This window comes from Oncorhynchus tshawytscha, linkage group LG05 (assembly GCF_018296145.1).
Source record: "Oncorhynchus tshawytscha isolate Ot180627B linkage group LG05, Otsh_v2.0, whole genome shotgun sequence".
Classification (NCBI taxonomy): Eukaryota; Metazoa; Chordata; class Actinopteri; order Salmoniformes; family Salmonidae; genus Oncorhynchus; species Oncorhynchus tshawytscha.
In genome coordinates this window covers 4869740-4884005 of record NC_056433.1, presented here as the reverse complement: position 1 = coordinate 4884005, position 14266 = coordinate 4869740, and the positions used below count along the sequence as shown (strand labels likewise).

The following is a 14266-nucleotide window of genomic DNA, read 5'->3' as shown; positions in this document are numbered from 1 at the left end:
GCCCGTCAGGAAGTCCAGTACCCAGTTGCACAGGGCAGGGTCGAGACCCAGGGTCTCGAGCTTGATGACGAGCTTGGAGGGTACTATGGTGTTGAATGCCGAGCTGTAGTCGATGAACAGCATTCTCACATAGGTATTCCTCTTGTCCAGATGGGTTAGGGCAGTGTGCAGTGTGGTTGAGATACATCGTCTGTGGACCTATTTGGGCGGTAAGCAAATTGGAGTGGGTCTAGGGTGTCAGGTAGGGTGGAGGTGATATGGTCCTTGACTAGTCTCTCAAAGCACTTCATGATGACGGAAGTGAGTGCTACGGGGCGGTAGTCGTTTAGCTCAGTTACCTTAGCTTTCTTGGGAACAGGAACAATGGTGGCCCTCTTGAAGCATGTGGGAACAGCAGACTGGTATAGGGATTGATTGAATATGTCCGTAAACACCCCGGCCAGCTGGTCTGCGCATGCTCTGAGGGCGCGGCTGGGGATGCCGTCTGGGCCTGCAGCCTTGCGAGGGTTAACACGTTTAAATGTCTTACTCACCTCGGCTGCAGTGAAGGAGAGACCGCATGTTTTCGTTGCAGGCCGTGTCAGTGGCACTGTATTGTCCTCAAAGCGTGCAAAAAAGTTATTTAGTCTGCCTGGGAGCAAGACATCCTGGTCTGTGACTGGGCTGGATTTCTTCCTGTAGTCCGTGATTGACTGTAGACCCTGCCACATGCCTCTTGTGTCTGAGCCATTGAATTGAGATTCTACTTTGTCTCTGTACTGACGCTTAGCTTGTTTGATAGCCTTGCGGAGGGAATAGCTGCACTGTTTGTATTCGGTCATGTTACCAGACACCTTGCCCTGATTAAAAGCAGTGGTTTGCACTTTCAGTTTCACGCGAATGCTGCCATCAATCCACGGTTTCTGGTTAGGGAATGTTTTAATCGTTGCTATGGGAACGACATCTTCAACGCACTCTCTAATGAACTCGCACACCGAATCAGCGTATTCGTCAATATTGTTATCTGATGCAATACGAAACATATCCCAGTCCACGTGATGGAAGCAGTCTTGGAGTGTGGAGTCAGCTTGGTCGGACCAGCGTTGGACAGACCTCAGCGTGGGAGCCTCTTGTTTTAGTTTCTGTCTGTAGGCAGGGATCAACAAAATGGAGTCGTGGTCAGCTTTCCCGAAAGGGGGGCGGGGCAGTGCCTTATATGCGTCGCGGAAGTTAGAGTAACAATGATCCAAGGTCCGGATGAAGACAACACAACAAGATGCAACAATGCAAGTTTTTTTTCTGACGTTTGGTTTGTGATGTGATTGGTCTGAAGCCAAATCCAAACTGGCTTCCATTTTGTTGTGCAGTAGGACCATTCATAGCTGAGCTCACTTAATTAGGTTCAACGCAGATTGGCTATTGGCTACTATAAAAGCTCGGATGCTTTTGCCGGTGAGATACATTCAGCCTCTGCAAATTGAAGGAAATGTATGAAACACAGAGAGTCAATTTTGTAAATTTTATATTATAGATCAACTTTATAGATTATATTATAGATTGACTTTATAGATTATATTATACATTATATTATAGATCGACTTTATAAATTATATTATAGATCGACTTCATAGATTATAATATAGATTATATTATAGATCGACTTCATAGATTATATTATTATACATTATATTATAGATCGACTTTATAGATGATATTATAGATTATATTATAGATTATATTATAGATCGACTTCATAGATTATATTATTATACATTATATTATAGATCGACTTTATATATTATATTATAGATTATATTATAGATTGGCTTTATACATTATATTATAGATCGACTTCATAGATGATATTATACATTATATTATAGATCGACTTTATAGATTATATTATAGATTATATTATAGATTGGCTTTATACATTATATTATAGATCGACTTCATAGATGATATTATACATTATATTATAGATCGACTTTATAGATTATATTATAGATTATATTATAGATTGGCTTTATACATTATATTATAGATCGACTTCATAGATGATATTATAGATTATATTATAGATTATATTATAGATCGACTTTATAGATTATATTATAGATGATATTATAGATTATATTATAGATTATATTATAGATTATATTATAGATTGTATTATAGATTATATTATAGATTATATTATAGATTGTATTATAGATTATATTATAGATTATATTATAGATGATATTATACATTATATTATAGATTATATTATAGATTATATTATAGATTATATTATAGATTATATTATAGATGATATTATACATTATATTATAGATTATATTATAGATTATATTATAGATTCTATTATACATTATATTATACATTATATTATAGATTATATTATAGATTGTATAAAGTCAATCTGGAAAGTGTTTATGTTTATGTATGTACAGTTGCGTGCAAATGTATTGTCACAATTGTCCTTTTTTTATACATTCCTATTTCTTCAATCAAATTTTTTTTTTTTACATATTTGGCCACAACTGTAGTTACGTAAATATTTTCCAGATTGTGTGCAGTGAGAGTATTCTGTGGAAGTCGATCTATAATATAATCTATGATATAATCTATAAAGTCGATCTATAATATAATGTATAATAAAATCTATATTATAATCTATAAAGTCCATCTATAATATGATGTATAATATATAATGTATAGTATAATGTAAAATAAAATCTATATTATAATCTATAAAGTCCATCTATAATATGATGTATAATATATAATGTATAGTATAATGTAAAATAAAATCTATATTATAATCTATAAAGTCCATCTATAATATGATGTATAATATATAATGTATAGTATAATGTAAAATAAAATCTATATTATAATCTATACAGTCCATCTATAATATGATGTATAATATATAATGTATAGTATAATGTAAAATAAAATCTATATTATAATCTATAAAGTCCATCTATAATATGATGTATAATATATAATGTATAGTATAATGTAAAATAAAATCTATATTATAATCCATAAAGTCCATCTATAATATGATGTATAATATATAATGTATAGTATAATGTAAAATAAAATCTATATTATAATCTATACAGTCCATCTATAATATGATGTATAATATATAATGTATAGTATAATGTAAAATAAAATCTACATTATAATCTATAAAGTCCATCTATAATATGATGTATAATATATAATGTATAGTATAATGTAAAATAAAATCTATATTATAATCTATACAGTCCATCTATAATATGATGTATAATATATAATGTATAGTATAATGTAAAATAAAATCTATATTATAATCTATAAAGTCCATCTATAATATGATGTATAATATATAATGTATAGTATAATGTAAAATAAAATCTAAATTATAATCTATACAGTCCATCTATAATATGATGTATAATATATAATGTATAGTATAATGTTAAATAAAACCTATATTATAATCTATAAAGTCCATCTATAATATGATGTATAATATATAATGTATAGTATAATGTAAAATAAAATCTATATTATAATCCATAAAGTCCATCTATAATATGATGTATAATATATAATGTATAGTATAATGTAAAATAAAATCTATATTATAATGTATAGAGTCCATCTATAATATGATGTATAATATATAATGTATAGTATAATGTAAAATAAAATCTATATTATAATCTATAAAGTCCATCTATAATATGATGTATAATATATAATGTATAGTATAATGTAAAATAAAATCTATATTATAATCTATAAAGTCCATCTATAATATGATGTATAATATATAATGTATAGTATAATGTAAAATAAAATCTATATTATAATCTATAAAGTCCATCTATAATATGATGTATAATATATAATGTATAGTATAATGTATAATAAAATCTATATTATAATCTATAAAGTCCATCTATAATATGATGTATAATATATAATGTATAGTATAATGTAAAATAAAATCTATATTATAATCCATAAAGTCCATCTATAATATGATGTATAATATATAATGTATAGTATAATGTAAAATAAAATCTATATTATAATCTATACAGTCCATCTATAATATGATGTATAATATATAATGTATAGTATAATGTAAAATAAAATCTATATTATAATCTATAAAGTCCATCTATAATATGATGTATAATATATAATGTATAGTATAATGTATAATAAAAACTATATTATAATCTATAAAGTCCATCTATAATATGATGTATAATATATAATGTATAGTATAATGTAAAATAAAATCTATATTATAATCTATAAAGTCCATCTATAATATGATGTATAATATATAATGTATAGTATAATGTAAAATAAAATCTATATTATAATCTATACAGTCCATCTATAATATGATGTATAATATATAATGTATAGTATAATGTAAAATAAAATCTATCTTATAATCTATACAGTCCATCTATAATATGATGTATGATATATAATGTATAGTATAATGTAAAATAAAATCTATATTATAATCTATACAGTCCATCTATAATATGATGTATAATATATAATGTATAGTATAATGTAAAATAAAATCTATATTATAATCTATACAGTCCATCTATAATATGATGTATAATATATAATGTATAGTATAATGTAAAATAAAATCTATATTATAATCTATAAAGTCCATCTATAATATGATGTATAATATATAATGTATAGTATAATGTAAAATAAAATCTATATTATAATCTATACAGTCCATCTATAATATGATGTATAATATATAATGTATAGTATAATGTAAAATAAAATCTATATTATAATCTATACAGTCCATCTATAATATGATGTATAATATATAATGTATAGTATAATGTAAAATAAAATCTACATTATAATCTATAAAGTCCATCTATAATATGATGTATAATATATAATGTATAGTATAATGTAAAATAAAATCTATATTATAATCTATAAAGTCCATCTATAATATGATGTATAATATATAATGTATAGTATAATGTAAAATAAAATCTATATTATAATCTATAAAGTCCATCTATAATATGATGTATAATATATAATGTATAGTATAATGTAAAATAAAATCTATGAATGGATAACAAAGAACATACAGCTCTACACTCTTAGAAAAAAAACAGTTCCAAAATTGTTCCTCAGCTGTCCTCATAGGAGAACCCTTTTTGGTTCCACAGAGAACCCTTTTTGGTTCTGTGGAAAGAGTCCTACATGGAACCCAAAAGGGTTCTCCCTGAGACTAAAAAGGGTTATTTAAAGGGTTTTCCTATGGGGACAGCTGAAGAACCCTTTTTTTTCTGTGTAGGAGAACAAGGACCATAATGGGAGCTTCCCAAACGGCATCATATTCCCTGTTGACCATAGTCCTATGGGCCTCATCAACAGTAGTGCACTATTTAGGGAATGGGGTGCCATTTGGGATGCACTTCATCTCTTTAGCGTTACACAATACATCTGACTCATACACAGATGCCTCACAGTGAGCAGAGAGTAGGTGTGTCAGGGATTTTACATCCAGCATCATGACCTGCTTTTACTTTAGTTGATTTGAGTTCCAATGTACTCTGAGTAGCCAGGTAAAATAAGGAATGCAAATATATTTTTCAAATAGCAATTAATTACAATGTAATTACCTGTAATGCACATTGTAAATATAATCCAGTGTGATGCGAGAAGAAGGTCTAATAAATGACAGTATGTTTTTTTCACTATAGCCCCATTACGGAGAATATGTGAGACACAAATCAAGAGACTGCAGATGACGTGGCATTTCTGCTATCAATGTTCAAATTGGCTACAAGCACTAATATGCGCGCATAGGGCAGGCTCGTTCACGCTTGCGAGCGCCAGCCCCCGCGCGCGTAACACACACACACGGTGAAGGGGGAGTGTCATTATTGCCCCCGTGGTTCTACTGGCTCTGGTGGAAGGCTACTCGCTCTGAAAGGAGGGATGCGAGGAGGAGAGGTCAGGCGGAAAAAGAGGAACCCGGTGGATGTCCGTGGATAGTGAGTAAATGAATGCAAGCGCAAGACTATTGTTATTGCTTTTTATATCAGATGAACACACGAAAAGGGTAGCCTTTCTTACAGCTGAATATTAGCCATTCACGTTCATATATTTTTTTTCTTCCTTCGCATCTGTCTAATTTTCTATTGAAACGTCACTGATTTATTGTGATGTTATTATGGCCCACAACGACATAGATGTGGTGCTCTGTGTTGTCGTACTGTCGTACTGTTATTACAGGCGTGTGCCAATACATCGCTAATGCATACGGTATTTCGATAGATTGGTAAAAATAATATATATATTATTACCATATATATATATATATATGACATTTCCGTTGGTTATGATGTCAGTGTGATTTCAAGATCCCAAACAGTAATTTTCATTTTGCACAAAAAAACGTCCAAAAAAACAGCCAAATATTAGACATGGAAACAATCAATTAAGATGACAGTCACCCTACTTGCTGTGTCAGATAGGCTTGAGGCATTTCATTTAAATCATAAAACAGCAGTTAATAACACAACAAGATGTAACTTTCTTATGCACAACAAATGACATGCACAGTTGACATGCTTTCTCCATCTTTTCCCGAGGCAAAACCCCTCAGGCTCCCTGACAGACTGATATGTCATTGGACCAATGGGGTGTTGATAATGCAGGCGCAGAGGTTGGCCAGGTGAGATGTAAGACCCGCCCACTGTGTGTCCTACTTCACCTGCAGAGGAACAGGAATCTGTAGAAAAAAAGACCCCAACAATTTTGCTGAAACAAATCAACTGAAGTGATTTTAACAAAATGGCGGAAAATTGAACAAATGGGTACTGGTAGTGAATGCCACTACAAACCACCTCAGCCTTCCCCTTGAGAGAGGATTGCATCTCCTGCTGATTTCTTGACATCTGGCAGATTATTTTCTTAGATCTCATGTATTTGGTACATTGCAATCAACCCCAGGTCTCCTGCTGACTCACCAACCCATTAGACCAAGAGGACTTCCAGGTCTCCTGCTGACTCACCAACCCATTAGACCAAGAGGACATCCATGTCTCCTGCTGACTCACCAACCCATTAGACCAAGAGGACATCCATGTCTCCTGCTGACTCACCAACCCATTAGACCAAGAGGACATCCTGGTCTCCTGTTGACTCACCAACCCATTAGACCAAGAGGACTTCCAGGTCTCCTGCTGACTCACCAACCCATTAGACCAAGAGGACATCCATGTCTCCTGCTGACTCACCAACCCATTAGACCAAGAGGACATCCTGGTCTCCTGTTGACTCACCAACCCATTAGACCAAGAGGACATCCAGGTCTCCTGCTGACTCACCAACCCATTAGACCAAGAGGACATCCTGGTCTCCTGTTGACTCACCAACCCATTAGACCAAGAGGACTTCCAGGTCTCCTGCTGACTCACCAAACCATTAGACCAAGAGGACATCCAGGTCTCCTGCTGACTCACCAACCCATTAGACCAAGAGGACATCCTGGTCTCCTGTTGACTCACCAACCCATTAGACCAAAGGTCAGAGGTCAACATCAGAGTTAACTTAGGGTTACAACATCCGGGCTTACGAGTCCCAGTAAGGGCTATCTCTTCAAGAGAGTGGGATTCCAAATCACCTCTGAAACACAGAATCCACAGCTCTGATCCCTCCCTTCTCTGCGCCCGCTGAGAGGAGGTACCTGTCTGTCTCTTCATTTTCCCGTCTCTGTCTGAGAGGAGGTACCTGTCTGTCTCTGTCTGAGAGGAGGTACCTGTCTGTCTCTGTCTGAGAGGACCCAAGAGCCAGAGTCCCGCCGTTTGTGTTTCTCCCTCCTCTTTCTCTGTCTGAGGAGAACCTGGTCTGTCCCTCCCTCCCTAAGTAGGGGGAACTATAGGAAGCACCATGGGGTGTGGTGGCAGCAGGACTGATGTTCTGGAGCCTAGGTACCTGGAGAGCTGGACCAAGGAAACAGAATCTACCTGGCTGACCAGTACAGACACAGACATCCCACTCTCCTCCATACAGAGTATGGATATCCCTTCTGAGAACTCATCTGAAAGCTTCGTCTCTGAGAAAACCATCACACCTGGTAAGAGAACCTACCTGGTTCGGCTTTAGGCTGCACCTGAAACGCCATTTTATTTGCTATATAGACCTCTGGTCCAAAGTATTGCACTATGTACAGTAGGGCACACGTGTCAAACTCATTCCACAGAGGGCCGAGTGTCTGCAGGTTTTCACTCCTCACTTAAGGTCACTGATTAGTAAGGAACTCCCCTCACCTGGTTGTCTAGGTCACTGATTATTACTGAACTCCCCTCACCTGGTTGTCTAGGTCACTGATTATTACGGAACTCCCCTCACCTGGTTGTCTAGGTCACTGATTATTAAGTTAATCCCCTCACCTGGTTGTCTAGGTCACTGATTATTAAGGAACTCCCCTCACCTGGTTGTCTAGGTCACTGATTATTAAGTTAATCCCCTCACCTGGTTGTCTAGGTCACCGATTATTACGGAACTCCCCTCACCTGGTTGTCTAGGTCACTGATTATTACGTTAATCCCTACACCTGGTTGTCTAGGTCACTGATTATTCAGGACATCCCCTCACCTGGTTGTCTAGGTCACTGATTATTAAGTTAATCCCCACACCTGGTTGTCTAGGTCACTGATTATTCAGGAAATCCCCTCACCTGGTTGTCTAGGTCACTGATTATTAAATTAATCCCCTCACCTGGTTGTCTAGGTCACTGATTATTAAGGAAATCCCCTCACCTGGTTGTCTAGGTCTTAATTGAAAGGAAAACCCTAAATTCCGCAGACACTAGGCCTTCTGTGGAATGTGTTTGAAGCCAGCAAAGATTGAAAACATTGCCAAAAGGCCTGTAGTTGCCATGGAAATAGTAAGGATTTTAGTGGTCACTAAGGGAGATCCATTATCATCCATTACCATGTGTAACAAGAAAACAATGTTTAGGCTGCATGACTCATTCACGTAGTGCAGATGTGACTAACCTATGCATCGAGCAGTGGTGTTTCAACCAGCTCTCACAGTCTCACATCAGAATTAGACGTTCATCCATGTTTCTCAAATGTCAAATTTAGAAGTTGTTCGAAAACGTCAAATTCTTATTTACAATGGCGGCCAACTCCGGCCAAACCCAGACGACACTGGGCCAATTGTGCACCGCCCTATGGGACTCCCAATCATGGCCAGTTGTGATACAGCATGGATTTGAACCAGGGTGTCTGTAGTGATGCCTCTAGCACTGAGATGCAGTGCCTTAGACCGCTGTGCAACTTGGGAGCCCACTGCACAAGAGACTGGTCGATAAAGGGGGACATTAAAGGTGTTTTCTTCTAGCTGCAGATTTCTTTGAAGACGGCTTGCCTGCCCCAGCCCAGGCCTATCTACAGGTGTGCTCTGACATGTCTGAAGCAGGACTGAACAATGTAAAGCTGAGTGCCCACCCTGCAATACTGCCCTCCCACAACCAGGCGCTTCAGCCCTCACCTGTCACAGTACAGAGAAGAAGCGTCCTACGCACTGAGGAAATAGTAAGTCAACTCTATCACTGAGGGAATAGTAAGTCAACTCTATCACTGAGGGAATAGTAAGTCAACTCTATCACTGAGGGAATAGTAAGTCAACTCTATCACTGAGGAAATAGTAAGTCAACTCTATCACTGAGGAAATAGTAAGTCAACTCTATCACTGAGGTAATAGTAAGTCAACTCTATCACTGAGGGAATAGTAAGTCAACTCTATCACTGAGGAAATAGTAAGTCAACTCTATCACTGAGGGAATAGTAAGTCAACTCTATCACTGAGGGAATAGTAAGTCAACTCTATCACTGAGGGAATAGTAAGTCAACTCTATCACTGAGGGAATAGTAAGTCAACTCTATCACTGAGGGAATAGTAAGTCAACTCTCACTGAGGAAATAGTAAGTCAACTCTATCACTGAGGGAATAGTAAGTCAACTCTATCACTGAGGGAATAGTAAGTCAACTCTATCACTGAGGGAATAGTAAGTCAACTCTCTCACTGAGGGAATAGTAAGTCAACTCTATCACTGAGGGAATCGTAAGTCAACTCTATCACTGAGGGAATAGTAAGTCAACTCTATCACTGAGGGAATAGTAAGTCAACTCTATCACTGAGGGAATAGTAAGTCAAGTCTATCACTGAGGGAATAGTAAGTCAACTCTATCACTGAGGGAATAGTAAGTCAACTATCACTGAGGGAATAGTAAGTCAACTCTATCACTGAGGGAATAGTAAGTCAACTCTATCACTGAGGAAATAGTAAGTCAACTCTATCACTGAGGAAATAGTAAGTCACATTCATAACCCGTACATACCACATTCATAATCCGTACATACCACATCCATAACCTGTACATACCACATTCATAACCCGTACATAGCACATCCATAACCCGTACATACCACATTCATAACCCGTACATACCACATCCATAACCCGTACATACCACATTCATAATCCGTACATACCACATCCATAACCCGTACATACCACATTCATAACCCGTACATACCACATCCATAACCCGTACATACCACATTCATAACCCGTACATACCACATCCATAACCCGTACATACCACATTCATAATCCGTACATACCACATCCATAACCTGTACATACCACATTCATAACCCGTACATAGCACATCCATAACCCGTACATACCACATTCATAACCCGTACATACCACATCCATAAGCAATATATTGTATATCTTTTTTCAAATACCAAAAATTATTATGTTTGCTTATCTAAACTGTTTTTTTTTCCTATAATGGTGACAAACCATTCTCTCTTTAGTAACAATTGAAGAGTACCAACATAACACAACACATTCATACGACACACAGTACCAGTCAAAAGTTTGGACACGCCTACTCATTCAAGGGCTTTTCTTTATTTTTACTATTTTCTACATTGTAGAATAATAGTGAAGACATCAAAACTATGAAATAACACATATGGAACCATGTAGTAACCAAAAAAGTGTTAAAGTGCTTAGCACTTGTTGGCTGCTTTTCCTTTACTCTGCGGTCCAACTCATCCCAAACCATCTCATTTAGGTTGATGTCCGGTGATTGTGGAGATCAGGTCATCTGATGCATCATTCCAGCACTCTCCTTCTTGGTCAAATAGTCCTTACACAGCCTGGGGGTGTGTTGGGTCATTGTCCTGTTGAAAAACAAATGATAATCCCACTAAGAGCAAACCAGATGGGATGGCGTATTGCTGCAGAATGCTGTGGTAGCCATGTTGGTTAAGTGTGCCTTGAATTCTAAATAAATCACAGACACTGTCACCAGCAAAGCACCTCCACACCATCACACATCCTCCTCCATGCTTCACGGTGGGAACCACACATGCGGTGATAATCCGTTCACCTACTATGCATCTCACAAAGACATGGCATTTGGAACCAAAAATCGCACATTTGGACTCATCAGACCAAAGGACAGTTGATGTTGATATGTGTCTGTTACTTGAACTCTGTGAAGCATTTATTTCAGATGCAATCTGAGGTGCAGGTAACTCTAATGAACTTATCCTCTGCAGCAGAGGTAACTCTGGGTCTTCCTTTCCTGTGGCGGTCCTCATGAGAGCCAGTTTCATCATAGCGCTTGATGGTTTTTGCGACTGCACTTGAAGAAACGTTCAAAGTTCTTGAAATTTTCCGGATTCACTGACCATCATGTCTTAAAGTAATAATGGACTGTCGTTTCTGTATACCAACTCTACCTTGTCACAACACAACTGATTGGCTCAAGCACATTAAGAGTGAAATAAATTCCACAAATTAATCTTTAACAAGGCACACCTGTTAATTGAAATGCATTCCAGGTGACTACCTCATGAAGCTGGTTGAGAGAATGCCAAGAGTGTGCAAAGCTGCCGTCAAGGCAAAGGGTGGCCACTTTGAGGAATATATCAAATATATATTGATTTGTTTAACACTTTTTTGGTTACTACATGATTCCATATGTGTTATTTCATCGTTTTGACATCTTCACTACTATTGTACAATGTAGAAAATAGTAAAAAAATAAAGAAATCCGTTGAAAGAGTTGGTGTTTCCAAACTATTGACTGGTAGTGTATATACCACATATATACCACATTCATAAAGAGTTACCCTTGTTCCCCCCACAGACTAAATGGCAAGACAACAGGATGTCCACGAAGCAGGTAACCATCACAGTGACACAGAGCATCAGACATGTGGACAAGAGTGGGAAAATTAAGGAGAAGTCCCTCACCACCTTTGAGGTCATGAAGCCTATGGAGGGCCTGAAGGACGTGGCTGAAGGACGTAGTAGGAACATTAGGGAATAACACTGTGATACACCGAGGTCTGAGGGGGTAACAGGGGACAAAGCTAATGACAGAGTGTGGTTTGGAAAGACAATGGCAGAACGTGGTTTGGAAAATCAATGACAGAACGTGGTTTGGAAAATCAATGACAGAACGTGGTTTGGAAAGACAATGACAGAACGTGGTTTGGAAAGACAATGACAGAACGTGGTTTGGAAAGACAATGGCAGAACGTGGTTTGGAAAGACAATGGCAGAACGTGGTTTGGAAAATCAATGACAGAACGTGGTTTGGAAAGACAATGGCAGAGCGTGGTTTGGAAAGACAATGGCAGAACGTGGTTTGGAAAGACAATGACAGAACGTGGTTTGGAAAGACAATGGCAGAACGTGGTTTGGAAAGACAATGGCAGAACGTGGTTTGGAAAGACAATGGCAGAACGTGGTTTAGAAAGACAATGGCAGAACGTGGTTTGGAAAGACAATGGCAGAACGTGGTTTGGAAAGACAATGGCAGAACGTGGTTTGGAAAGACAATGGCAGAACGTGGTTTGGAAAGACAATGGCAGAACGTGGTTTGGAAAGAATGGCAGAACGTGGTTTGGAAAGACAATGGCAGAACGTGGTTTGGAAAGACAATGGCAGAACGTGGTTTGGAAAGACAATGTCAGAATGTGGTTTGGTAAGACAATGGCAGAACGTGGTTTGGAAAATCAATGGCAGAACGTGGTTTGGAAAGACAATGACAGAACGTGGTTTGGAAAGACAATGACAGAACGTGGTTTGGAAAGACAATGAACGCTGTGAGAAAGACTGTATTGCTGAATGGACTTTCCTTTGAGGGGTAGAGAAACAATGATACCAAAATGCTGTTTGAGGTTCATGAGGATGAAAAAAAAGATAATGATTTGATTATAGAGATAGAGGGTTTGAATCCGTGGCACAATTGGTCCGCTATCTCTACCTGGGACCAGACCTGATAAACGAGATACCTCTACGGGCCTGACACCAAATGCTGTCAGGATGAGAGAGTTTGTGACTTTGTCTAACGAAGATGAATGCTTTTTATAAGCTGGGCTTGGGACCAAGATGTAAAAAAAAAATAATAATTTTAAGCATAAGTACAACTTTGACCTGGTAGGAACTGAACTGAACTGAACTGATCTGCACTGAACTGAACTGAACTGCACTGAACTGAACTGCACTGAACTGCACTGTAGCGGCTGAATGATCGGCCATATTGAAGACGTATCATAATCTAATGTTCCTAAATAGGAAACATGTCTTGAAGTAGCTAGTTTTGTAATGTACTGTAAATGTTTAGGATTGCTACGGGCAACTCGTTGGGCAGTGTTTGTTTGGTCTTTGATGGATGAAAAAAACTGTTTTTAGACTACGATGTTTACAAGAAGGTATGTCTTCTAATAAATAGGCACTTTTTGTGAACAAAACTTCATGAACTAGCTAGTGACTTTACAAACTAATGACTTTATGTACTAGTGACATTATAAACTAGTGACTGAATGGCTTGATTAAGAGGTCGTGCCACTATATATCTAGTATGAGCTCTACATGAAGAGAGCTTGATTCAATCAGAGAGACAATTTAGTTTCAAACAGATTGACTTGTGAGGTGTGATTATTTAAATCCTTCCTCTAGTGCAGGAATGGGCCACCCCCACTTTTGAAGGCCCTCAGATAAATTCCCTCCCCCCAAATTTAAATAATGAGTTCTGATTTTTTGTGGCCCCACCCCCAATCAAAGTTTCCCTTCCCTGGTCTATTGAATGCTTACAGTAGCATCAGCAGATTCTCAATGAAATTCTCCGGAAGTTTTAGACGGAAACACTGTGT

At 36.8% G+C, this 14266-nt stretch overlaps 1 protein-coding gene across 1 annotated transcript; it reads left to right on the top strand.

Annotated features, from left to right (window-relative positions):
• The first annotated feature begins 5922 nt into the window (after positions 1-5922).
• Positions 5923-13117, top strand: baalcb (BAALC binder of MAP3K1 and KLF4 b). The gene is made up of 4 exons (XM_042321356.1): positions 5923-6056; positions 6657-8143; positions 9418-9611; positions 12253-13117. Exons 2-4 carry the CDS (start codon positions 7957-7959, stop codon positions 12433-12435), a joined length of 564 nt encoding a protein of 187 aa, XP_042177290.1. The 5' UTR covers positions 5923-6056; positions 6657-7956; the 3' UTR covers positions 12436-13117.
• The last annotated feature ends 1149 nt before the right edge of the window (positions 13118-14266 follow it).